General features: G+C 39.6%; 2 protein-coding genes across 2 annotated transcripts; one reads left to right on the forward strand and one right to left on the reverse strand.

The window, feature by feature from the left end:
- The first annotated feature begins 74 nt into the window (after positions 1-74).
- Positions 75-14,418, forward strand: arih1 (ariadne ubiquitin-conjugating enzyme E2 binding protein homolog 1 (Drosophila)). Its single transcript, XM_029434433.1, has 14 exons — positions 75-674; positions 4,806-4,873; positions 5,016-5,163; positions 7,447-7,539; positions 7,642-7,697; positions 8,619-8,685; positions 8,868-8,974; positions 9,121-9,163; positions 9,288-9,359; positions 9,826-9,956; positions 10,179-10,236; positions 10,540-10,800; positions 11,715-11,827; positions 11,908-14,418. The coding sequence occupies exons 1-14, from the start codon at positions 387-389 to the stop codon at positions 11,990-11,992; spliced, it is 1,590 nt and encodes a 529-aa protein (XP_029290293.1). The 5' UTR covers positions 75-386; the 3' UTR covers positions 11,993-14,418.
- A 655-nt stretch (positions 14,419-15,073) lies between these two features.
- Positions 15,074-25,657, reverse strand: c6h15orf39 (chromosome 6 C15orf39 homolog). The gene is made up of 4 exons (XM_029434429.1): positions 25,358-25,657; positions 19,225-22,396; positions 18,346-18,380; positions 15,074-16,964 (listed from the first exon to the last, which is right to left on the reverse strand). Exons 2-4 carry the CDS (start codon positions 22,352-22,354, stop codon positions 16,959-16,961), a joined length of 3,171 nt encoding a protein of 1,056 aa, XP_029290289.1. The 5' UTR covers positions 22,355-22,396; positions 25,358-25,657; the 3' UTR covers positions 15,074-16,958.
- Positions 25,658-26,769: the final 1,112 nt, after the last annotated feature.

Consider the following 26,769-nt stretch of genomic DNA (forward strand, 5'->3'; position numbering starts at 1 on the left):
CATTTTGGGCAGGGGGGGGGAGTGTTTTTTATTTTGTATTACTTGTTGAAAACTTTAGCTGCACGTGTTTAAATCGGGCGTACAATAATTATTTTTTGTCTACTTTAAACATAGTTTCGAAACATATTCATGTAAAACAAAAGTGTGTCATTTAAATAAAATTATGTTTTAGACATTTTCCTGTACAGTCCATCTGACGTAAGGCCGTCGTCAGTCGGTGACGCTGTGTCTCTTTGTTGGCTTAGCAGCGGCGACGTTTTGTTGTTATTTTCGCTGCAGCTGAAAAATAGGCTCGGATAATTTTGGTTTTCGTATTGTTCCGCAATCAACATTTCACACACTGTAGACTTAGGTGTGCTTGTCACAAGTTGATAACCACCCTAGGAATGGACTCAGACGAGGGTTATAACTATGAATACGACGACGAAGAGGAGGAATGTAGCGAGGATAGCGCCGAAGAGGAGCCCGAGGACGACACCCTGGAGCTCGGTGAGGTGGAGTTGGTCGATCCTGTGGTGGCCGGTGGGGAGCGAGACGAGTGCGGCGAGACTGGTGGAGGTGGCCACGGCCCCGGCGAGGAGGAGGAGGAGGACTACCGCTTCGAGGTTTTGACTGCCGAGCAGATCCTCCAGCATATGGTGGAGTGTATCAGGGAGGTCAACGAGGTCATCCAGGTAGGTATTCTGGTATGTCGGCGTCAGGAAAGACCGGGGTCCAGGCTTGTGTGAAGCATAAACAGGCCATGGACGTTAGCTTAGCTGTTAGCCTTGTAAGGAGTAGTTTACTTGCTGGAAGTTGGCAGCTCAACAACAGTGATACGATTTACACAATATTATAATAAGTTATTCCACAACACAGCTCTCTTTTGTGTGAGTAGCGTTTAAAATGAAGATATGGAGAACGTTACATTTTGAAGTAACAATTCCCATACGAATGTTGTGCCAGGAAGTAGTCTAATCCCTATTGAGAAGTTGGCAGCAGCGTTTGCTAATGTAGCTTGCAAGTTAGCTATCCGGCTAACTAGCCAACTGTAACCGTTAACCGGGGACCTGACTGGAAAAGCATAACGTCTTTAGTGATGAAATTAAGTAACTGCCAGCTCATACAAGACGACAGTTGGATTGCATTAACCATGCAATTTAAATTTAACGTTACAAAATTTCTAACAAAATATATAACAGTTGTCGTTATTTTAATGTTGGACGAAAGGCTTGGTCATCGAGTTGGTTAGCAAGTGACATGCTAGGTTATTTACGTTAACAAGCTATCATACCATGACTTCCAGAAAAGTTTAGATGGATCACATGAACTATCGTTATAATTTTGCAACAGCTAACGTATAGTTTAATATAGCTAACGTTAAATTAATTATAAGGGGGAACTCAGTGGAGCCCTTCGGCTTAGCGTTATCTTGGGCCTCCATTTCCTTTCACTTAGCTACACTTGAGTACAGAATAAAATGGAAAGTGGTCTTGATAGACCTGTCAATTGACAGATAGTGTTGCATTTTATACAAGAAAGTGTTTTTGAGTGTCATTATTTCCCTATAAACAAGCCCCAAACAGAAAATGAGTAAAATATCAGTACAGTATATAGAGTACTGCCGCATGGCAATTGTTTCTACAGTAAAAACCACTGACGTGGTGAATCTTTTAAAAATAATATTTAGATCTACTTGTTTTATTTTAGGTTTTTGCAGCACCCACACACTTTTTAAAGGCAAATAGCCACATCTGTTTTCTGAGTTAAAGTTTGCAATGTGGAGTATATGACAGTATAATAGTTAACTTGACTTGAATTTACATTTCTTGTAAATGTCACTAGTGACTGTGTCTTCTCATGTCAAGAGTGACTGGATTTGCCTGGCCTCTGAAGGCGCTTCAGGGGTAGAGTTACAAGTGGCTGATGGATATATTTCATCTGTAGAGACTTTGTTGACTGTCAAAGATTCCACTGCAAACTTTAGAAAGACATACAAGGCACAACTTCCATGAAGATTGTCCATGAATATACTCAGTGCTATTTCTAATACTTCCCACCCCATTTATATCAGGAAGGGTAGACCAAATATTAGGAACATCTCTTAGTAATACAGTTCAACAGCATCAAAACTACAGCCTCTAAAATAAGTATCAAAATAAATCAACACCTCTCTCACAACAGCATTGTAACCTTCATGAAGGTAGGATGTATTGCAGTGCTGTTGTATTGGACTGAATTAGTTTTGCCTAGATGTACCTAATAAACTGGCACTGAGTATGTTTTCATACTTTCTTGTCATATGTTATTGATACATTAGTTCAGAAGTGTTAGCAAAACTGAAAGCACTACATATTGCTTTGAATAAGTAGTATATCGTAATTTGATAATTGCTTTTTGAGAAAGGATTTGACTATTTTTAGAGAAACATTTCTTCTTTGATTATACAAATAATATCTTAATATTAGATTCTCTTGAATCGTGATACTTATTGTTAACAACATTATCATTGAACACCATATTGTAATAGTATTGTGTCATGAATTACCCCATGAAACCGACCCCTAATTACATCAGGATAGAATGGAATGAGCATCGTGTGTATGAACGGTTACATTGAGACAATTCCCTTATCTAATCTTGCAATTCCTGACGACAATCTTCAGTTGTTTGCTTTAACTCGTGAACCATGGCACTGTCACATAATGTATTCTGCGGTTGTCGCCATCATTACAACTTCAAAAAGGGATGTAAAAAGTTTATTCTCATGCAATTTTACCTTCTTTGAAGTTGACATGCATCATCATACCCAGGTATTCCAGGGTCCCCTGAATGTGTAAATCCATAGTGACACTTCAGTGTGGTGACTTCAGTAGCCAGTTAATGTGATTTGTTTCACCAGCAAAAGGTGTAAATAAGTTAGTTATACATACAATAAACCAACAGCAACCGTTGCTACTTTTATTACTAGGATTAGTTTGTTAGCAGTGTGTAATGTAGAGGTGAGTAGGTTTTGTGATTCAAAGGTCTGGGTATCAGTGTTTTATTGTATACCAATATACTGCTCGAACAAACATGCTGCGTTCAAACACAATGCAAAACTAAATTTAGTCTTATATTATTCAAAGGAATTGCTTGAGTGCAGTCTTGAGTCTGTTAGCTCCCAATAACCAATTGATGTTTTCCCACCTGATGGTGGGGGTTGTACATGTATATGTGTGCATGACAGCGTAGACTCAAAATTATTTTAAAAACAGAAATCGTAGTTGTTTCTTTCCCTCCAGACTATTCCTGTTTTTATCTTCTGTTTGGGTTAACCTTAAATGTTTTGTTCCCTGTGAAACATCTTTAACTTGTTTAGACACCACCTATGACACTTTCCATTGACTTTGCATGTCACTTTTGGTCAGTGTAGGTAGAGAACAGGTAGAAAATATATTTGTATTTTACAGATATTATATTTACAAATGTCTGCTTAAGGTAGTCAGGACTCTGCAGTCGGCATTAGTAATGTGTCAATTACTTTTGCTGAGACAACCTTCATACCGTGTAACAACACTATGTTTGTGACATCTATTTGCCATATCATCACCAATATTGCAGTGTTGTTCAGTATGGTGCACTTAAATGTAGCCGTCCTATTATACGGCCATTGTAGGCTCCACAACTAAAAAGTGCAATATCAAATTGCAATTTGCACAGACCGACTTCAGATCAGGCTAGAAATAGGATTTATGTGAAATGTATGCAGTGGAACCTTTCCATTAAATGTTTTTTGTAGAAAGGTTTCTGTTTGGTTTTATTGCCCTTTCATTCAGGGTTGTCAGATCTTAACCAATTAGGCAGACGGTATGCTCCAAACAATACAGAATTTGATATGTTTGTACCAGTTAAACGCACCACATTTGGCTTCAATCACTGCACGCTGGTTAGTTATACTTGTTGAAATCTTCACTCAGCCATGTTCACTTTCCTCTGATACACCATCACCTGTCCAGTCACAGACAATGATGTACTCGGATGTTGTTGTTTAAAAGATACAATATGTGTCTAGTGTTCTGGTTTATTCAATTATAAACGGCTGCCATTTTGAAAATTCTTCAAACGCAGCAAAAATAACAACTAATAACAAATAACTACTGTGAACAGAAAAAATGTAAACTCATCACTGTCATGCAATCCAGTAGAAGAGCCCTGCAGTGAATACTACCCTTTGTGTCAGAGAGGAGTTGTCTTTGTGGTAACTTATATGGCTGTAATTCGTGATGGTACTTTATTGGATTGTAATGTAATGAAAGGTGTTTCAGATGTATTTGTCCACTAAAGCCGCATTTCCACTGCATGGTACAGCGCGACTCGCTCTTTTTTATGTTTGTGAAGTTACGAATAGTACCTGGTACCTTTTTTTTAGTACCACCTCAGCCGAGGTTCCAAGTGAGCTGAGCAGATAATAAAAGACACTGCAGACCACTGATTGGTCAAAGATAATCGTCAGTAGTGTGTCACTGGACATCCTGGACAAACCCGGCATATTTAAAAAGCAAACTACCGTACCGTTTCTTTTTCACCGTACACCATGCCTACTTTTAGCAATTACAAAATTACTAGTTTAATTTCAGTAAATTTAAATTATCATTCCGGTCTACTGCTAGGATTAATCCATTTCCGTAAAACCTAGGCCATAAAGCTGTATGTTGTAACACAAAAGACAGTTTAACTTGTAATAGGACTAGATTTATGGTAGTGGCTTTCCTGGTCAAATTTTCCCATGTTGTTCCAGTGGAAGTTAGTTTTATTCCTAACCAACTATTTTCTTGTTCCTCTAGAATCCTGCTACAATAACGCGCATCCTTCTCAGTCACTTCAACTGGGATAAAGAAAAGCTTATGGAAAGGTAAGAATATCTTTAGTGCATTCTTTATTTGTCACCTTAAAGTTGCCAGCCAACAAGTATGTTAGCTTAGAGGTTGCTGGCAGGGCTTTTCTTTATGCTCTTTTTAACACTATGATTCCTTTTTTCTCCTCAATTTATACAGGTATTTTGATGGTAATCTGGATAAGCTTTTCTCCGAGTGTCATGTCATTAACCCCAGTAAGAAGCCTCGGATCCGTCCTCCAATCAACACTAGATCATCGGTACAGGACATGCCATGTCAGATCTGCTACCTGAATTTCCCCAACTCTGTAAGTCCTAATATGAAACCAGAATTGTGATGCACTGGCTGAATGTCTGTTTAAGAACAAATTTGGTTGAAAGTTGTTAGACAAAGCTGTGTCTTCTTGGCTTCACACCACAATGGAGATTTAAGTGACAGTTCAAGTTATTAATAAAATCGACCCTTAACTGAGGCATTGTCATAGACTGACATTTGAATCCTTTTTTAAATTTTTTGAAGTGATAAAGTTACCCACCGGTCATGATATTAAGGTGGGATATTATTCATTAGTTGTTTGAGGGCCATTCTGCCTGCAAGCCCCGTTCCCATTAATAACTGCATACCAATGTAGTGTTGCCAGACCATACCTTAAAGGCCCTGACACACCAAGCAACAGTCGGCTGACGGTCAATGTCGGGCTGTCGGTGAGTAAACGACTTCATCTGATAATTTCTATAAATGCATATTTTCACAACAACACGGCCATCTGGAATGAAGCTGAATATGAAGTGGTGCGCGAGAGTGGTGTGAAAATGGTCGGCAAATGTTGCTTTGTTTTAATGTGTGTATCATAACAAAGGCTTCTATATCTGCAGTCTTACGGCCGTGACGCAGCAAACGGACACTAAAGAACAAGTGGCGACTGTTGCGTCGCCTCACATTGACTGCGTCTTGGCAAAAATGTTGCATTTGAACACACCGCAAAGGCAACAGCAAACTAGTACTTACAATCTGCACCTACGTGAGAGGAAGTAATTCTCCATAACAGCTGTGTGGCGGTAGTCTGTATTCGTCATTAGAAAAGGGAAACCGGAAGACCTATGACTGTTAAAATACAAGCCGTTGTTGAGATGCACACAATAAAACAAAGCAGCGTTTGATGATCATTTTTACACCACTCTTGCTCACCATGTAGCTTCATTCCAGGTGGCCATGTCGTTTTGAAAATATCTGTGTAAATGAGATGAAGATGAAAAATGTGTGTACCCTCTTTGCTTTAGACGTTTGTTTATTTTCCTCACGTCTGTTTCTCTTCTCGTGCACTGATTCACTGAAGCTGAGCAACCAATCGGAAAGATTTCTTTTGCAGACAGTCTTCGCCGCTGATTTAACATTTTGAATCTGGGCTGAAAAGTGTCGACAGCGCGGGACACATCGCAAAAAACAAAAAAAAGTCCAACCGGCATTAACCGACGGCCGATATCAGCTTGGTGTGTCACGTCCTTTAAGTCACTGCCTTTTTCCTATCATGCAGGTGCAGAACGTACGTGCTAGTTGGCTGTAGTCTTTGCGGTGTGTTCAGGGGCTACCTTTTGGCCAATATGCAGGCCACGTAAGGCGGCCTAACAGTCGGATCCTTCGCCACTTGTTCTTTGATGTCGGTTTGGTTTAAGTTCCTTGCACATTTGGATTGAAACCGTCATATTCCTCAGCCTGCACTCTTAATCTCAACCCCGTCAAACATCAAAGGATTGGACATAGCAATTGTAGAAAGTTGCATCTACCCAGCAAGTTGCAGAAAGTACTAATGTTCTTCTGATCTTAACATCTGAATGCGGCAGGTCTTTTGTTGAGTACAAGACCATAGAAATGTGACAACTCTGAGCCAAAGGTGATCAAAGTCAGTACTGAACAATTTGTCACTCTAACCTTAAGAAAGCTTTGATTCAATCTATATATGTACAATCAATTTTGAGTTTACACATTTTTTTCTTTAGCACACTACACTATACTACACACTGTGTCCTTCTTAATGACAAACCAAATAAAAATGGATTTGAGAATACATATTGCTAATGTTTTACATAAAGGCAAGTGATTAGCTTAAATGTTACACTTTATACACATTGAATGTAATCATCTTTTAGGGTTGGGTTACATTTATCATCAAGTCAAGGTGAAAACAGATCTCCCCAAACTGATCTAAATTAAAAGAACACTGCAGAGTGTAGGGCCCCATTCCCATAATAAAGTATACTGTTTTAACAAAGGATAAATATAAATGATCAAGGCCTGGCAGTTTAGTGTTTCAGCTATGATATTAAATTTGTGTTCTCCCAAAATCAGAAAGAAAGCTGCATAATCCAGATTATTTTAACAAAGAAGATTTATATGTTGGAATTTGTAGCACACAAAATTATCCATCTATTATTTAAATCAGTTTGTTAAAACTAAGTTGTTCTCCCAATATGGATTCCTTTGAATGGCCTCACTCTGAAGGCTTTGGCTTGCCTGGTTACCAGAAGTGCATATGCTTATAATCATGTGATGTCTTGTTTGTCTTATTCACAAGGTGCCTTCTCTCTTACAGTATTTTACAGGCCTGGAGTGTGGACACAAGTTCTGCATGCAGTGCTGGGGAGATTACCTGACCACCAAAATCATAGAAGAAGGAATGGGACAGGTAACCACTAAGATGTTTCCTTAGGGTACGAGTCACCGATCACCGTTTGTCTTTTAATAGCTGTCTAACTAATGATATTCCTTGTGGGTTTTTTTTCCTCAGACCATTTCTTGTCCTGCTCATAGTTGTGACATTTTGGTTGATGACAACACAGTCATGTGAGTATCTGTTTGTACTTATTTGTTTTGATGTTTCGTTGCATATTGGTCAGCAGTGATCGGTAGATATGACTGACCCATTCTGGTCATGAAAAGAGCAGGAAACAAAAATGATTTCTCTCGTTTTTATTTTGTCCCATTTTTTAGTGACCTTAACAAATGTTAAACCAAATTTAATTTTTGCCTAAAAGTCTTGAAACATCAGAAAACATAATAGACATACACTATACATTTTAATCAAACCATTACAATCAAATAGTAAACACATTTAAACAAATCAAAAGGAAGTGAACACCATCGCTTTAAAATGAGATATGCTTTCTTTCTTTATACCAGAGATTTTAGTGCATTTAAAAATGACTATAAACTGTAAATTGGAAGAATGTTTACTTGACATTTGGCCTTCTAAAAGAAATGACTTAGTGCAGGGCTCTCTAGTTACACATCTACTTAACTACTTTACAATTCTGATGTTCAGCCTGTAGTGCAATGATATATACCTGCATATTGAAAGCATGGACACTAATCTCTTGTACCAGCTCTTATGTTGACGGTAATTGTCTTAACCTACATTCTGATCTCACCAGCTAGCAAGAGACCTAACAGACTGAGTAGTTTAGGCTCACGTTTAGTTTCATGGAATGCATGTTGTACCTGCACTTAAAATCTTAATTTTGTTATTATGAAATGTGTTGTTGGTAAATCGTTAATATCAGCCCACAAATTAATATTCTCACTGTAATGCCAATTTACAATTTTACTTGATGGAGCTAATTCGTAAAATGTGAAATTGTGTGACATCTTTTTGTTTCCTGCATTGTTTCTTGGAAGTTATGCATTGAATATGAAGGAAGGAAGCTTTTACCAAAGTCACCCATTTTATGTAATGAAGGCTAATAAATGATTTGACCTCTCCTATAGGCGCCTCATAACAGATTCAAAAGTGAAGTTGAAGTACCAGCATTTAATTACGAATAGTTTTGTAGAGGTAAGCTTTGAGATTTTTTTTCTCCTTAACAGTATGTTGAAATGGAATATGAAGCCTTGATTAATGATGTTGAGCTGTTAGGTTATCCTGTATGCACTATTTGGAAAAGCAGGGACCTTCTTTGTACTTAAGCATCCATGAAACAATGAGTTGATATTCTACCTCTTATTACTCCTTTAAAGTGCAATCGACTGTTAAAGTGGTGCCCTGCACCAGACTGCCATCATGTTGTCAAAGTCCAGTACCCAGATGCCAAGCCAGTGAGGTGCAAGTGTGGACGTCAGTTCTGGTAAGATAACTTGTTTTATAAAAAATAGTGTATTGGGCTATCGTGAACTGGCAGCAATGGTACTTGAATGTTGACTATGTAAGTTTAATAGTTATTATTAAAGTTGTGTGTGTGAATTTGACTTGTGATGCCTCCTGTTGGTGCAGCTTCAACTGTGGAGAGAATTGGCATGATCCTGTCAAGTGTAAGGTAAGCCAATCAGGAATATTTATGCTCCTTACAGAAATGTTAACCTATTCCTCCAGCATCTTGAGTACCATACTATTCAGATTAGCATTGATTGTGTGATTTATTTCTTATTCTTGTTTTGTAGTGGTTGAGAAAATGGATTAAGAAATGTGATGATGACAGTGAAACTTCAAACTGGATTGCAGCAAATACTAAGGTATGGAATCAAAGTGGTGTGTTAGTTTTACCCTCTTGTGTGGTTCGTGTTGGTTGGTAATTAATGTGATGGTCATAAAGAAATGCTGATCATACTGAACAATAAGAAGCTATTAAAAATGTGGGAAAAACTGAAGGACTCTACAGGTCTCTTGGGAGGGTTACCACTTTGCATCACTTTGTCTGCTGACCATTTTTGATAAGTGTTGGCCCACTCAAAACAGCTCATTTCTTTGAATTACATTTTCTTGGTCCAAGTCATCAGGCCTCCATTATTGTTTCATACACAACTGCACAAATGCACAACTGCCCCAAAAAAGAATATTGCTTCTCTAATTTAAAGATTACATTCTTTTTGAGTATGTTTTTTCTGTTATTTGCTTGAATTCCTCTTAACATTTAATTTTTGTAAAACACTTGGTCGTGAGCAAAAACTTACAAAACTCATTACTCTCCTCTCATGACAGGAGTGTCCAAAATGCCATGTCACCATTGAGAAAGATGGTGGCTGCAATCACATGGTTTGTCGGAACCAGAACTGCAAAGCTGAGTTCTGCTGGGTCTGCCTGGGTCCATGGGAACCCCATGGCTCAGCCTGGTAAGAGCTAATGGCTTATATAGTAAATGACGATGGTGTCCCTTCTAGTGCTGTTAGAATATACTTCAAATAGGTCTTTTTTGATAGTGTTGTTTTCATTTCAATTAAAAACTGTCATGCTATGCCATTTCATGTTTAAATGTGAGAAAGCAAGACAAGATAAAATATAGAGTAATAGTAGTGATGTGTGTTGATGGTTCTGACCCGGTTGTGACGTTTCAGGTACAACTGCAATCGCTACAATGAAGATGATGCGAAGGCAGCCAGAGATGCTCAAGAGGTAAGAGGCAGTTTCTCACGTAAACCTATTGTACACTGTGAAAAAGTAAATCCAAAAACAGTGGGCTGGAAACGATACAGGGAATGATGCTGCGTGTGCCTGATAATAAATGTCCATTACACCTCTTACAAACAATGTTGATACTGAAGAATGGCGTCTTGCCTGAAACGCCTTCAGAATACAACTTAGACATTTTCAAATGTTGCCGATGATCCAGTACCCAGAGAGTTTGAAGATTTACAGTCTAGTAGAAGCCAACTTGAGCGTGCTTAAGTTAAATCCAATTCCATTCTGTGTGTGCAGCGCTCCAGGGCAGCCTTGCAGAGGTACCTGTTCTACTGCAACCGCTACATGAACCACATGCAGAGCCTGCGCTTTGAGCACAAGCTCTATGCTCAGGTCAAGCAGAAGATGGAGGAGATGCAGCAGCACAACATGTCCTGGATTGAGGTGCAGTTTCTGAAGAAGGCAGTGGATGTGCTGTGCCAGTGCCGCTCCACACTCATGTTCACTTACGTCTTTGCCTTCTACCTCAAGAAGAACAACCAGTCCATTATTTTTGAGGTATGATAAAATGAAACGGTTGGCTTAAATGTAAAGGTGCATGACATGCATAATGAGCTATTTTAATATTGATATCATTTTTTTACATATACCATTTGCAAAAATAGTTGGAATTAGAAGTGTGTTTAGTAACAGTGTAAATAAATACAACTTGGGAACTAGATCTTCACCAACATCCGGTTGGCTGATATTCCATATATAACTGATTGTGATACCTTGCTAGCAGACAAATATTAATCTTTATGAAATGTTGGCAACATTTCCATTCATCATTCCTCTGGCAGCAGATTTAGTCCACTGACAAAGGTCCAAAACCAAATTAGTCACCTAACTGTTTGGAGGGGCGAATGAAAGGAAATCGGCCCAAACGTCCTGTAGTCTGAGAGGGTCTGTGATCACTGAGGGGTCCTCAGAGTTACTGCAGGGGGCGGGGGGGCGCCAAAATATTGTTTCATATTGTTTGGAAAGTTACATTAACATGAATCTAACATATTATTAGCAGATAAAAATGGGCTTATTCACTAAAAAATAACTCTTTAATTTACACAACTGTCACTCATGAATTATTGAGCAATCACGTGAGCCATCTACCCTGTGCTAAATCATTGTGTGGCACATATCCATAAAGGCAAACTAGTTATTATGTATTATTATTTGAATAAATAAGTATGTTATGCACCATAAAAAGTTATGTTTATACATGGCACTGAAGTCCACCCTACACGATGTTGTAGGCCCAGTTTAATATGCTACTTTTAGTCCTCGGATTCCTGCGCTTTCTCTCTTTCACCTAAGGGGTCCTTGGCCTGAGAAACATTGAAGACCCCTGCTTTAAAGTGTAGGGGACATTATCATGGATAACTGACATTTCTGTCAGAATAATAGTGTTTTATCATATTGTTTTGGTTCATTAGAACAACCAGGCAGACCTGGAAAATGCCACTGAGGTGCTGTCTGGATACCTAGAGCGAGATATCTCCCAGGATTCCTTGCAGGACATCAAGCAGAAAGTACAAGACAAGTACAGGTCAGTATATCATAATCACTTCCTGCCACTGTTACTTTTGCTTGTTCTCGGACACTAACAAATGTTTTGTTTCTTTACAGATACTGTGAGAGCAGGCGAAGAGTGCTGCTACAGCACGTGCATGAAGGCTATGAGAAGGACCTGTGGGAGTACATTGAGGATTGAGGACACGTCCCAATGCAACGGACTCTTGAGTATCTTGACAAACTAGAGCGCTGATGCAATTTAACAGGGCAGCACGGGCCTTCTGCCGCCTCTCCTTTGGCAAACCAACCACTTTTGCATCATTTTTCCTGGATTTGTTTAACAAAATCTTCAAAGTAAATTATATTTAAATAAAAGGTAGAATAATAAAAAGAAAGTGTACTACAGTATTGTTAGCAACAGAGTGGAGTCTTGAGAAAGCAGAAAATCCATCTTAAACAAATACATCCTTTTGGCTTGTATTGTAACACCTCCCCTGAACTATCTTATTTTCCATTTTGTTTTATTTGCTTGTGAATCTTTTTCTGTTTTGATTTTGACTTTTGTTTTCCCATTAGTGTGAAAATATTTTCAACACAGCTTTAATTGTCCTGGCCATGTCTGCAATATGTGGTGAGATCCTTGTCTGAGTGGCTGAATGTTGTTAGGTTGATTTGCAAAGGGGCAAAGACATTTCAGGGGGGAAGAGAAGAAAAAAAAACGTCAAAAGAACAAATTAGCAAGTCTGTATTTTTCAATTTGTAAATAGTCCATATGCATGGAAGTTAAAGAGCAAGAGTGGCACGTGTTTGCATCATTTTGAAATTTTGAAATATTTATTCTTTACCAATATCGAGAAAGGTGTTCTTTTGCCATGTAGGTTGAGTCTGTCTAAGCTGTGTGCTGGCTTGGATGTCTTTGGCAATAAGACATTCGTCCTATCATCCTCCGTCTCTTCAGAGCAGTGCACAACTTACACCATATCAATAATTCTAAATGGGGATTGGTAGAAAGATCTTATCTTAGTTGCCAAGTAATCAGATAAAGGACTCAGTTAAAGTGCAGTGCTGAGTTAGAAACCAAGAGCAGAATACGTTTTACAGTTCAAAGGTAAGGTAGAATGCAACTGCCTTGTGTCTCTATTCTAACCTTTTGCCGTATCCTCTTAGTTGTTTTTAGAGGTATTTAACATTTAAGAATATTACTAATTATTTGCAAGAGCCAAACTGAGTGACATTCACTCTTTTTTCTTTTTTTCTCTTTCCCGACGTGGCTTGAGGTAGCCCTCTTAAAGCTCAGCCTGCACCTTGGGGATTGAATGAGGGTAATAGAATGTACTGACAGCACGGCTTTGTCGTGCTGCTAATTGGGCTGGATCACTGTCAAACAGGGTCATGCATTTGCATCACTCTTGCAGGGAATACTTGGGTGGCATGTGGCTGATAGTGGCCATGCCTCCTTTAAGAGATCTCTTGCCTTGCGGTGAGACTGAACAAAGCTTTAAACCAAGCTTCACAGGTGGACTTGTGTGATCCTTAGGCAGATGAGGAATATAGGGCAAACTTCTAAAGGTTGTAGGACTGTTTTATAATGGCGTTATGCTTTTGCATTAAAGACTGTATTTTTCGCACATGGGTTGAGGATTTGACATTGAAATGTCAGTGCCCCTCGAGGTTTTGCATTGTTCTGTGGTGGTTGCTCTGGTTGTCAAGCTCTGCTTGTAAATGCTCGTTCATGTCTCTGCAATATGGCAGTCTTAACAAGATTGACTGACTGGAGGAAACATGGATATACAGGCACTGATGCAAGTCAGAAGATGACACCAAAGTGTCAGCTTTCATTAAAACACATCCTTTAACCCAGTTTCAGATCTTTGGGGAATTCTCACCCAAATGCTTATGTGTTCAAACTTATTATTTCATCCTAGCAAATTATAAACTGTATTGTTTTATTTGAATAAATGTCATGAGAAATCTCATTTTTGGGAGTACTGTGTGAGTCATTAGAGTAGGTTTGGTCACAATCATATTAATTACCCAAACATCCATGATGCATTTCTGCGCTATGTATTTTTGCGATGTAGTGTACGACAGACCTTGGCAGAGCTGTGTCTTCCAGAATTGCGTGGAATTCATTTGGTAACTTTCTTTGAAAAATTGATTAGTCAAAAATGTTAGTTTTTTTTTTTTTTTGCACCACTTTTACTTGCAGATTGTATGATGATCAGGTGGTTGTTTGTATGTCACGTTTTATTCATTTTGTCTCTCAAGTCACAAACCAATGATGACACAGGTTGAATGGATAGTAACAAAAGATGGGCTACTTTCTCTAAGCTGTCTTGCAGTAACACACCAGTTGTAGCTGTGATCATTAGGCTAATATACTCCCCAGGGCTCACTCTGTTCTCATTGTGTCTGCTAGTAGTTCATGAACATTTTGACTTAACGTTTGAAGTAACAGAAGCAGCTACTTGCATTAAATTGAGACATCCAAAAACTTTTAATACTTTTCTACATATCTTTTCTTTATGCTATCAAAGTTGTTTTATTTCCTATTAGTGTAAAAATGTGGGAAAAATTAGTTGTCTGTTTTGGAGAAAATATTAAAGTGCAAAATGTTGCAAACTTCGTTCTGACACGGGTGGTTGTTTGATAAGGGACACAATGTTTTTGTTGTGGCAGCAGCCATTTTCATTCAAAAGACTTTTTGCCACAAATATTTGATGTATTTTCAAACCATGTCCTTGAGAAGACTACCACTGTGTTCTGTGCTAGTCATGTTGTGTAAGCTAACCCATCACTGGAAATACAGTTTCCACCTAAACAGCAATTAAAACTTTTAAGGGAATTTGCAACTAACCATTCTGCCACAGGATGGGGACATAGACACTTATTCTAACTTGAAGTTCCATATTTTAGGTTATATTTCAAAAGGGAATGTTTACAAAATGAACTTGTGTGTTTTATCAGTTACAGCATCACACCTACACTGGAGAACACATTCAGCACACGACTTGATTAAAGTACCCATGTTCATTAACTGTGGTGACAGGTTGGAATATTTTTGACTGCAATACAAGACTCAAGTCACCAGTTGGCTTAAATTGATTTTGTCCTCCATATGGCGAGTTGAAGGTGTAGCTGGTAATCTGTGTTAAAGATTTAGCAAGGTTACATTTGTTGCTTTAATATTCAAGAAATCCCATGAAAGGGAATTAAAAAAAAGGAAAAAAGCTTCAAAAACAGTTGAAATACAGTTTCAATAGCATGACATTAAACATGGAATAATACAAACATTTATTTAAGACATTGAGTAAAGTTTTAAACCATTTTATCTGAAAGTTTAAGACAATTATACAAATTTAAAATAGCATTTGAGGGAAAAGTCTTAAGGTTCAGTGATTAAAACAATTTTATTGGGACGTCTCATCCTGGGTGTCATTAAACACCTGTTGAGAAGCTCAGTACAGAACTACATTAGTGCCTGCACAGCTTCAGTTACACACAACACCCACTTACTACAATCAGTGGGAAAATCAGTCCTTGCTATAATGCTGTACACAACTGACACTATTAATGTAAACCTACATACATGTGGCTAGCGCTGTTTGACCCTTTTATAAAAGTCTTCATGTCTTTTTACTAGCTAAATTAAAATAGAAAAACTATGTAGAGTCCATAACTTCACTCAAATACAATTAACAAAATTGGGATAATGACAAATACCAAACTTTATGGTTACTTACAATTAAAAAGTTTAAAAAAGGGACACTTGAATATTTTTTGCAGCAGTTTTTAAATTAAGCAAGGTTGTAGCATTTATTTCACATAACCACAATTTAATGTGCATAAATGAGAAAAGTAATGGATGTTTGTCAAAAAGGTAAGCGCTTAAAACAAAGAAGTCAATGAATTACCTTATTCCAAAAAAATATTCAGTCCAACATCATTCCTGAGGAGGCCAAACAGATATTTAGGGCTCAGCCTTTTGTTGGCAAGTAAAAAAATGTGAACTAATAAAGAACAGTGATTACATTGTCAGGTGACCAAAAGCAAAACTCACACTTTAGTTTTCCCACACAAATGTCAGTCTTCAATTTTGAGCCAGCCTTTTTTATAGTCTATGAGTAGCTCTAGGTAGTACTTCCACTCTGGCTCGCTGTCATACCTGACCTCAAATATAGTCTTTAGGGGGTTAGTGTGGGCCTCGTGGACACGCAGCACTTCCCCTCTGTACCACACTTCTGATTTGTCGTCTTCTTCATACAAATGGCGAATCCTCTTTCCCACCAGGTCTGGGTAGTAGAACCTCATGGCCCTCTGTACAGCCGAACGCAGGACCCATCGCCTCCTGTGTTTAGCGCTGTGGCAGGCAGTCAAGTAGGGACCGTATTTGATCTTAGAGAGTGATCTGTGTTTCCTTTTAGAAGAGCTGCTCAGGGGCCTTAATGCGTGACAGAAGCTTCCTGTTCTCTGCCACCTGTGGGTTACTTTGGGTTTCCTCCTGTGATGGTCCCTCTCGCTGCTCACTTCTCCCGCCCCATCATTCGTCTGGGCGAGGGAAGGATCCGCAAATGTCCCAGAGTCTGAGATTGCTTGGTAGCAGGCCTTTTTTCTGTTTAGACCTTTGCTAAACATCTTCCGCAGTTTGAGAACCACACCTGAACATCTTTTGGATCCAACTGGAGACTTGGCTCTAACAGGCTGCAGACTGGAGTATTCTTCTGTGTCTGTCTCCTTGTCAGTGGGAGATGGAGGAAGCTTGTCCACGGTTAAAGGACACATCCATGAATTTTCATGTGTTGTGATTGGTGAAGAATCCTGCTCTGCAACCATACAGTCACTCCCTCCAGTCCCTTCACACTGATGGCCACTCCAGTTTCTCTCAAAGGCATTCAGCACACCTCCACTTAAGGACTTCTCTGTATCATCCGTCTCTTCCTCATCTGACAAACTGTTGTCCAGAAACATTCGCCTCGAACTGCTCTTTATCCTGCTTTTTGTTGTATTCATGTTCAAATCTGATATTGTTTCCTGGTCATTGGGAAGTCTCTGTGGGAGTGACTCCGAGGGTGAGGCTTGTGAGGCAGTGGCGTCTGAAAATGCAGGAGTCCTGATAGTCTCCTCACAACCTTCATCGTTCTCTCCGTCAGCCGGATCCTCCATATCTAATCCTGTAACAAAAGGGAATATAGCTAATTAGAAGGTCAAAATTAAAACAAAGATATGCCAGATATAAAATTAAAATGAGGTTGTTGACAAAATGGTAAGTAAAGAGTCAAGGAGTTAATAGAATTAATTTAGTGATCAGGGAAACGAGTGGATGTTCAGGATTTCTGTAAATGGATGATTCCAAAAAAAATAAAGCTAGCAACCACAAAATCCAACACAGGTTGAATCAAATCAATGCTCTCATAGTGCTTATTCAGCACAAGAACAATGAGAAACTATTCTATTAATATCAGCAGACCTGCTGATTGGACATGGCATGATCCTCCATGAAACACCCTTTCAGCAGAAACAGAATAGAAGGCTGTGGGAGTAAACACGGAGGCTGGGGAAAACAGTCAGCTGCTATGAGGGGTGCTATCAGTCAGGGATAAAACAGCAGTGAGGGCAATAGTAAGACAAGGGAAATGTTCATACACCAAAGTCAAGTGCTCCCAAACCATTTGAACCGTCAATGTCAGCAGTCACAAATTTGATTATAGGCCAATTCAGTTAGCAAATGTGTGACACGAATATAATAGATGTTGAATGAGACATTGAGGTGATTTAAAAGACAAGCGCGGAGATATTAACATTTTTTGTTATTGCCAATAAATCCTGTGAAAAGACTAAAACCAACAATAAATTGGTCTTTGCAGCCAAAGCCTGAAGTAGCTCGTTCCTCTCTCTCATAGACCTCTTCTGTTGTCTGAAACCTATTTAAAAAACACAAATGAGCCACACCACTGCACTGGGTGACATGCTCCTTCATTATGATGAACATAGGTGCACTGTAGTTTATTTTAAGGCAACTCTACATGCACCGTACTGGAGCCAAGAATACTCACTAGTGCACCAAATGTGCAACATATTCTTGGGACAGAGAGCCACATTGTTGGTTTTGGTATTTTCATGAGATTTGTTAATAATAAAAAAATATTGCCAGCTTTATCTTTTAAGTCCTGTTTGTGCACAACTCCAATTGTTTAGTCTCACTTCCATCTATGACTAAACAGGCCAGCTTTTGGAGGGGAACTGGTCAGTTAAAAGATCACCATCTTCTAATCTGTGTGCCAAAATTAATCCCCCCGCGTCTTTTGCAGGCTTTCACTTCCTTCCTCCGGTAATGTGAGCCAACAGCTTGCGTCACAATCTTTAAAGTTCACCAATACTATCTAACAAAATCATGAAGGAGAGATTCATTTGTCCACAAATGGACCAGCTTAGCAATCATGCAACTTCTTGTGATTAGTTATTGAAGGTTAGCAGAAAGGTTTCCTGCTTTGTAGGTCAGAAAAAGCAAAGAGTAGTGAGATTGAGGGACAACATAAAAAAAAATTAATATACCTGAACTCTCTTTTGGACATCAGGTGAAGTTGATTCTGTAAAAAATAAATGGATTTTATATTGAATATTTAATGTTTATTGTGATTTATTCTTTACAAAAGGGCCAATAATGCAGAAATGATATGATTACTAAAAGACTGTTGAGGGAAGACCATGATACAGTTAACAGTCAAAATATGATGCTTTATAAAAAAAGAATCCAGAGGAATCAGAAGTCATCCCATCTACCAATAGGGATTTCTACAAATATGCAAGTTGCCTTAATGTTGTACATATCAAATGGTTAAACTAGAGATATAATCTTGATAGGCATTTGTACACAGAAACTACATGTTGCTGAACTTCTGTCTCAAACAGTATCATATGAAAGATCTCAGCTAGTCCCATGATCCATCATAAAAACAAACACCTAAATCTTACGGTTTACAAGCCGATTCATACTTTTCACTCATAACTGAGGGGGAAAGTTACATGTTGGCACTTACCTGACTAATAAACTGTACTTCACTTACTAACTGTATTGCAATCTAAGTGTGTGTATGCATGCGTGTGTATTTCCTGTCTCCTTCATGAACATGTGTACTTCAGTGTTGGTCAAATAAGTATTTAGTTCCAGTGCTTACCCATGGTAAGCTAATTAACACAACTGTTGCCAACTACAAACACCTCTAATTTGTATGCACCGACTACACAACAAATTTAAACGAGACAAAATACCGTACTACCACCCTGGAGAGAATAATTTGTAACATAGATAGAATAAGGACTAGAATATTATGTCTGTAACCTACATTACATCAGTGCAATACCCTTTTCCTACCTTCCTTTCAAAATATTCACACAACTACCTCAGTGACTCTGAAGTGAACATGCACTCACCCAGATGTTTGCAGACACAGGCGTAATACAACAGGTTGACCACATCGGCGTAGATGTCAGGCAGGTGTTTGAGGGACATCAGTCTCCGGAGCCTGGAGGAACAGGCTTGTTTGTGAAGCTGGATGAGGATCTTTTCTTCTGAGAGCGTAGTGGGCCGCAGCTCCACTCTGTGCTCCTGAAGGACTTGGTCGATGAAGCTGCCCTGGACCGTTGGAAAGAGCAGCTGCTTCACCACCAGCATGGGGAGGAACACTGCCCCCGTCCGCATGACGTGTGGAAAAGGACAGTGCTCCTGGGCTGTGTACTCTCTCAACCTCTCCAGGACATGACGAAGCGCTGACTTCATCGCCTCATTGAGACACACCTCTCTGGCTTTTACCCCCAACAAACAGGACACTTTCTGGACTTTGGTTGAAGGAGATGTCGTGTCGGTCAGTTCCAACCGAGACAACCAGGTTCTGAGCTCCCGCTCTGAGGAGGCCAACACACAATTGGATATTAGCTTGCAGAAAGAATGGTGCAACTCAAAGAAGTGCTTGCGGACTGGCACTTGGAGTTCTTGTTTTGGAGGTCGAGCAGTGCGAGAATGCTTCGTATCGTGGAGAATTATATTGTAGGTGGAGAGTTTCAGACACTGGAGAGGAATGTTTTTGAAATCTTTTTTGATCTCAGAGATTGGTTTGGGTTGCATGCACACATCACCTTGAGAAGATGAGTTTATCTGTGCAGTCACCTCATCAGGTTTGGACTCATGTGAAGTCTGACTTTCATCTTCTAAGGGTTTACTTTCAAGTTCATCAGGTTCACATTTCTTTATCAGCAACATGGGCCCAATGTTGGGTGAACCAGTTTCTTCAGGCTCTTTTTTAATTGTTATTTTGTTGCAGTCCCTCTGACTTACAGGAGTTTTTACGGAGTCCTCTGTGTCTGATGGGTCTACTTTTTCCACTTTAATAGTTTTGGGTTCAAATGTTTCTCCTTCAGGCTTCTCTGTTGGAGTATCTGCACACCGTTTTTTATAAACCAGACAGACAACAGGCTGCTGTTCAACTTGCTCTGGCCTTTTCACTTTGATGTCTGGCTTGGTTTTGACTTCATGGTGCTCAGGCGAGTGGATGGTTCTCAGAGGTACTCTGCCTGGAAACAAAACTCCAGAGGCCTGCAGGTATGCTTGGTAAGGTGCCAGACTGAAGACATTGTCAATAACTGGCATAGGAGGAGAGTAAGTTTTAATTCCTACTTCTACATTCTCCATTTCCACCCTTTGTCGTTTCGCAACGAGTTCCACTCCACATAAATCCTCATCTTTTATTTTGATCGGTGAATACGAGGGAGAAATACTTCTCTTCAGGAACTTTTTTCGAGCAGCAGTGCCTGAACTGGACACAGGGTCATTGTGTTGGTTTCCTGGTGCAACAGCAGGGGAATAAATAATTTTTCGGACATTTGCACTATTAGGTACAGCTGTGTGGATTTGATCTGAACTGTGACGCGGTGAACGGGGCAGCCATGCCGCTGGGGAAACGGGAAGGCTTTTGGGCTGTTTCTGGCACGTAACCTGGGCTTCACAGGAGGAATAGTCCAGGATTCTGTCCATGTTCAAGCCAGTTGGTGAAAAGGCGGGTCGGCCTATGGTGAGTGGGTGAAGAAATCTGTTCATTTGTATGCTGGAAGGTGAGACATCAGATTGGCTTACACGTCTGGTAGGACTGCTTTGGTCCACACGTCGGAATGGTGAGTTGGTGTGAGAGCCTGCGTCGACATGCAGGCTGGCGGTTGGTTTGTCCTTATGTAGGTTGGTTGCAGAGGCCATGAGGTGCTCCATGTTTTGACTCGATGGGGAAACATTTATGCGATTAGAGTGCAAGCTATGCGACTCATGTTGCATTTTTAGGGGGGCTCTAATTTGGCTCGCATTTAAATGAAATCTTGGAACTGCATAACATGGATAGTCAAAACCCCGCATTAGGGCATGATTTGGCAACATTTCGGGACTAGGCAAAGGCATTTCACCATGAATTGACTGAGGCAATATGTAATGCTCCCGGGGGTTTGAGATTGTGTGTTTGAGAATACCAGGCACATCTTCTCTCTGCTTACACTGTGTCCTGCTTTCTACCTCCACATTGGCCTGGGAGTAGTAAAACATCGGGTGCTGTGTTAGCTGGCCATATTTGGACATGGGAGAATGTTCCTGATAAACCTCTGAGGTCATATGCTCATATGTGGGATGGGAGGGGTATAAGCTAGCGTAGCCTCTGGGGGAAGTTTGTAAACGCTGGCTCTGCTCACTTAGAGAACCAAACAGTGTGCGAGTCGGGCTGCAGGGGTAACTGCTATAATTTGGGTCAATCATAGCAGGAAAAGTCCTTGCTCTGCCTGGGCTGTATGTCTCCAAAGTCACCCTCTTTAGTTGTTCTGCACTGGGCTCAAACTGTAAACCTCTCTGTTGCAGCAGTGCATCTTGTCCTGTCCTCTGGATGGGCGGTCTTTCAGTGTAGTGAGCATCAGTTTGCATCCAATCATGCTTATATACAGTGTTGGGTATCCTCTGAGAGCCATGTTCCACACCATATCGATGTCCTATCACACAACCCAGTTCATCACAGCAGGGGTTATGCACATAAAGTGGCTTAGGAATCGCCAAGTAAACTGAGTTTTCAGATGGGAGAGATGAATTCTCACCTCCACTTTTTGGTTTTCTAACAACCACTGACCCAGTAGCTGTGGGACTGCTGATCCCAGGACTTTTAGAGTATAACTTAAAGCCCTGTGCTGGCGCGTGATGCAGAGAGAAAGGATGAGAATGGCCTTCCTCTGAAGAATTGCTGTCTTGCCTGTAAATGATGTGGTTTTGACCTTCCATGCCAGAGAGGTGACTCACAGGACTTCTGCCATCCAGCAGAGAGGGCTTTGAGTTGCTCCAAGGAGGGGTAAATCCTGCTCCGTCCTTTCCTCTGGGATCGTACGTGAAGTAAGCCCCGCCGTACTGCAGTATCTGCTTACCCAGTAAACCAGACATATTTGGTGGTTTCGACAGTCCTGTGGGTGCTATGGTCCCGTCGAATAATGGCATCTTGCTTCGAAACAATGGGTCAACAACTGTGTGCATCGACTGGCTGCTCATCATGTAGTAACTTTGTTATGATGGTGCAATGATATGGCCCCAGACCTGAGAATATGAAAACAACAATTAGATGCTGGAATTCATTATTTATTATGCAAAATTGGATCAAAAGATCTATCTTTTTAAATGTGCTTGAATAAACTCCCACCTCAGTCATCAGATAGGACAGTAGAAACACAAAAACACTTTGCACAGAGAAAAATGTCACCATTAGATAACAACTAGCTTGAGGCATTTTAATAACCTCTGCAAATCTTGCACATAAAAAGGGGAAGCCAAATGCAACGACCAGCAAAGAAGTTCAAAGCTTATGCAAGAAATATTAGTTTGGTCCAGACAGCCAATGTGATAATAGCCACATGTTGCAATAAACAAACCAGCTCACATGACGGTGCATACAGCACATCGGTTATGGTAGTGATGTAATATCCATGCGTGATTGAAAGCAGTCTTCACTTCAAGGCCATGTCTGCAAATATGAATCTTACAACAGCACTGAATGACTGTGATACAGTATTTTAATCATATTTTATGAGACACCTTTGAAGCCGAGTGGTTATGGTGCGTGCCACATAACCACAATGCCGTGGGTTCGGGTTACCCTAACCCCAATCCTTTGTTGCATGTCATACCCCTTTCTCTCCCCCAATTTCCAGTCTCAGTCTCTAAACTGTCAAATAACAGCAAATATGCCACAAGAAATCTTGAATATATTTGATGTTTTATGGTCTTACTACAGCTCATTTCAGATGTGTCATCACTGTCACTTCGAAGCGCTTCAGCCTCGCTTTTATTAAACCAGAACTTATCTCCTGATCTGACATACACTTCTTGTGTTAATGTCCTGAGAACCAACACTACAGCAGACTGTTTCTATTCTGCATTTTATTACCACAAACCCTGTGTTACACCAAAGTTCCTTTTTCATACACTTCTCCCAGGGCTGCATATAGCGTTTAATTTCCAGTTAATCTGCTGGTTATTTTGTCAACTGCTTAATGTTGGAAAATGGTAAAAGAAATGAAAATGTTTCCAGTACACAGTCAAATATCTCTTCTTTTGTCCAAACAACCACCCAACGACCAAATATTTAATTAACTATCATATATGACAAAGAAAAACAGCAAATCCTGACATTTCAGTAGCTTTATCCAGTGGATCTTTAAATATTTTTTACAAGTCTGACAATTAGTGAAGATATTTATTTTATTATCATATAAATAGAAGAAAAATCAGCAGATCCTCAGGACTGAGCCTGGAACCAATGAATATTTGGCATTTCAGCATGATTAATCAATTATTAAAATAGTTTATGATTAGTTTTCTATTAATCAACACATTTTTTCAGAACTGATTGTGTATGTATGTATATATATATATATATATATATATGTATATATGTATATATGTATATGTATATATATATATATATATATATATATATATATATATATATATATATATATATATATATACAATAAAATCATTTCTAATATCTAGAAACACCTTATGGCAACTTCAACTTCTGTAAAAATAATAATAAATGCCTTAATGATAATATTTAAGCATGCTCAACTCCTAATTCTAGCTTTTCCAACATGCACTATAAGGCAGCATAATGCAACAACTGTGGCACAATCTGCCTGATACGTCGGTTTGGTGTAGGAGAAGGAAACATGACCTCATCACGTGATGAACTCGTTACAGGATGAGACAGTTAGGTTTTTTTATAATAATTATTATTTCTAGCTTTTATTATTGGTTCTCCCACTAGTGCACAATCATTTCCAATTTAACCGCTAAAACTAACAGATCATAGTGCAAAACACCCCTTTTGACAGGCAGCCAAATGCACATATGTCAATATAGGCTATGTCGAAACAGTTGTATCAGATCCAGTGAACACATACATCTAGCAAACTGTAGAATATTAAAATAAATGATGATGATAATAATAATAATAATAATAATAATAATAATAATAATAATAATAATAATAATAATAATAATAATATCTGTAGCAAGGTTGGAGTGAAATAAAAAACAAATTCTCACTCTAACCCCACACCGCGGCATCATTAAGACCAAGTCCTGGTTTATACAGACACGTCTGTGTGCTAGCAGATGTTATCAGTTCATCCTGTTGACACCTTTCAGAGAACTACAGACCGATGGCTTATCTGCATATAGCGAGGAGACATGCGGTTTATGTACATGGAGGAAACTACTCAGGGTTGTTTTCAACTGACTGAAAGCCGCACTCTGTGAAGTGTGCGTGCGCGTGTGGCTCTGCGCGCTTAGATCTGTAGGGCAAGGGTGATGAAGAGCGAGATTTCCGAAAGCAAACCGTCCAAACTGACAAACTAGCCTCAAACCACGTGGGAAAAGATTGAGTCGGGGAAAAAAAAAACATTGAATTACTGTGTCTAAAAGTTAAGGAGAAGTCATTTATATGATGATTCATTCTCGAGCATGTCAGGTCAGGCAAGCTGGAAGATGTCAGCAAATTCACGTGACATGAAAAAGTTTCTTTCCGGCGAAGTAAGCAATAAAATTACTCACGTAAAACATAAAAAACGGAACTTAAACTGTGAGGGAAAATGTGTCTTTGCAACTTCTTTTTCTAGTTTATCGGCAGCATATAATCAGGGGTTAGACTCTATGGGAAAGCAACGCTTGTTGTCCTGCCGGCATGCCTGCTCAAATGAACAAAACGCAAATAATATGAAAATAATATATGCGCGAGGGCTCGATCACAATGCGAGTGATTTCCATACAGGCAACGACAGCGTCGTAAACCACGGTCAAACTAAAACCACTCTGTGGGCACAAAACAACACAGTTTCAAACACTTGCAGTGTTTTGTCTACATGGAATAGTTTCACAATCTGTCATGCTTTCTTAGAAGATACACCCATCTGTGTTGGTTAAACACGACTTGTTTGTGTCATAATCTGTCGTTAATTTGAACATTTGAAGATTGAGCAGTAAATGTTTTTTTCTTACCTCGCTGCTGTGTTGTCAATAAATGAGTTCCACAAAGACTCCATGAAACACAACTTCTGAGAAAGGAAGGGAAAGTTTATTCTTGTTTTTGGACCGGGTCAGTCCGGATGCGCCAAAATCCCACGAAATGAAATGAAGGCCAGCCAAAAGGTTTGAGCGGCTCGCCCGAAGTCCACGCGGCTTTTAGAGGAGTTAACAAACTGAAGAAAAGACAAAAGGGAGGAGGATGGTCTTTGATCAAAAGGCGGAGTCACACCCTCTGTCTATCCACGGCTGGTTTTCGACACATGTGATGTTTTGCCGTTTGTCACTTTTCCACTTTTATTGGCTTCATCTCAATTTCCGGCTGCCAGCTGGCTGCTCATGTCACCTTAAATCACCTTGATTTTAAACTTCGTTTATTTTCAAATAACACAAGTGTGTGCTATAGATGTCTCTAGTAGCCAGATATCTCACTCCTTTTTTCATGTGTTCCCAAACCAGAGTCTTGGTCCTCTGGGAATTCTAGGGGATCACCAAAAATAAGAAATAATCTGATATACTTATTATTTCACTCCATTGAAGCGAACACAAGACATCAAGTTAACAAAGTCTTTTTGCAAGCATGCATCTATTCTCATCTTTTTTTATTTGTTGTTTATTATTCACATAGCTATATAAAAGCGCCCCTGACATAGATTAAGTTATCCCACTGCACTTTTACAACAAATTAAATATTATACAGAGTCGTTTTCACTCTGCATAGCTTTAGTGTAAGAATAAGGCACAGAAAAGCAAAGGATTTGTAGTACACCTCTATAAGTATCTGCGCTCGTATAGACAAAATACTTCTGTGAAGGAACCCTCTGCCACATAATCCCCATTTATTGACCTCACCCAAATGTAGTTAATGGTTAACTTTGGTTGACCAAAGTTAAAATCAAGTCAGCCATTACCTCAGACAGACTGTGTTTCACCCCTTGTTATTGAACATAGGCACGTTTGCCTATGAGCACAATTAAGTTACACTGTAATATAGTGTTGTTGGATTTAGCTGCATATCATTACAGTGAGAAACAAGCAATCCAAAATGAATGTCAACCTAAATTCTTCCACTTGCTTGATTCACCCTTTGAATGAGTTCATTTCCTGTTGCACTTGCATCAGACTAGTCCCTCCTCACCTGTGAGTTGGAGGCTAATTTGTGTGTCCAGTGGGACCGCAACAGTGCAGTCTAGACAAGTTGGTCCTTCCCTGTGGCCTCGCAGGTAAAGAGACGCTCGTCAGGGGGTTTGACCGAAGAGAAGAGGCAGGAACTTTCCCCCAAGGAGCGCTTTCACATCTCCCCTATTTCCAGTTACCATGGCATTATAGCTTAAGGCGAACCAACACAGAGCATTAAGGGGCTAACAGTGTGCCACATGGATACAGCA

The sequence above is a fragment of the Cottoperca gobio genome, chromosome 6 (assembly GCF_900634415.1).
Source record: "Cottoperca gobio chromosome 6, fCotGob3.1, whole genome shotgun sequence".
Taxonomy (NCBI): Eukaryota; Metazoa; Chordata; class Actinopteri; order Perciformes; family Bovichtidae; genus Cottoperca; species Cottoperca gobio.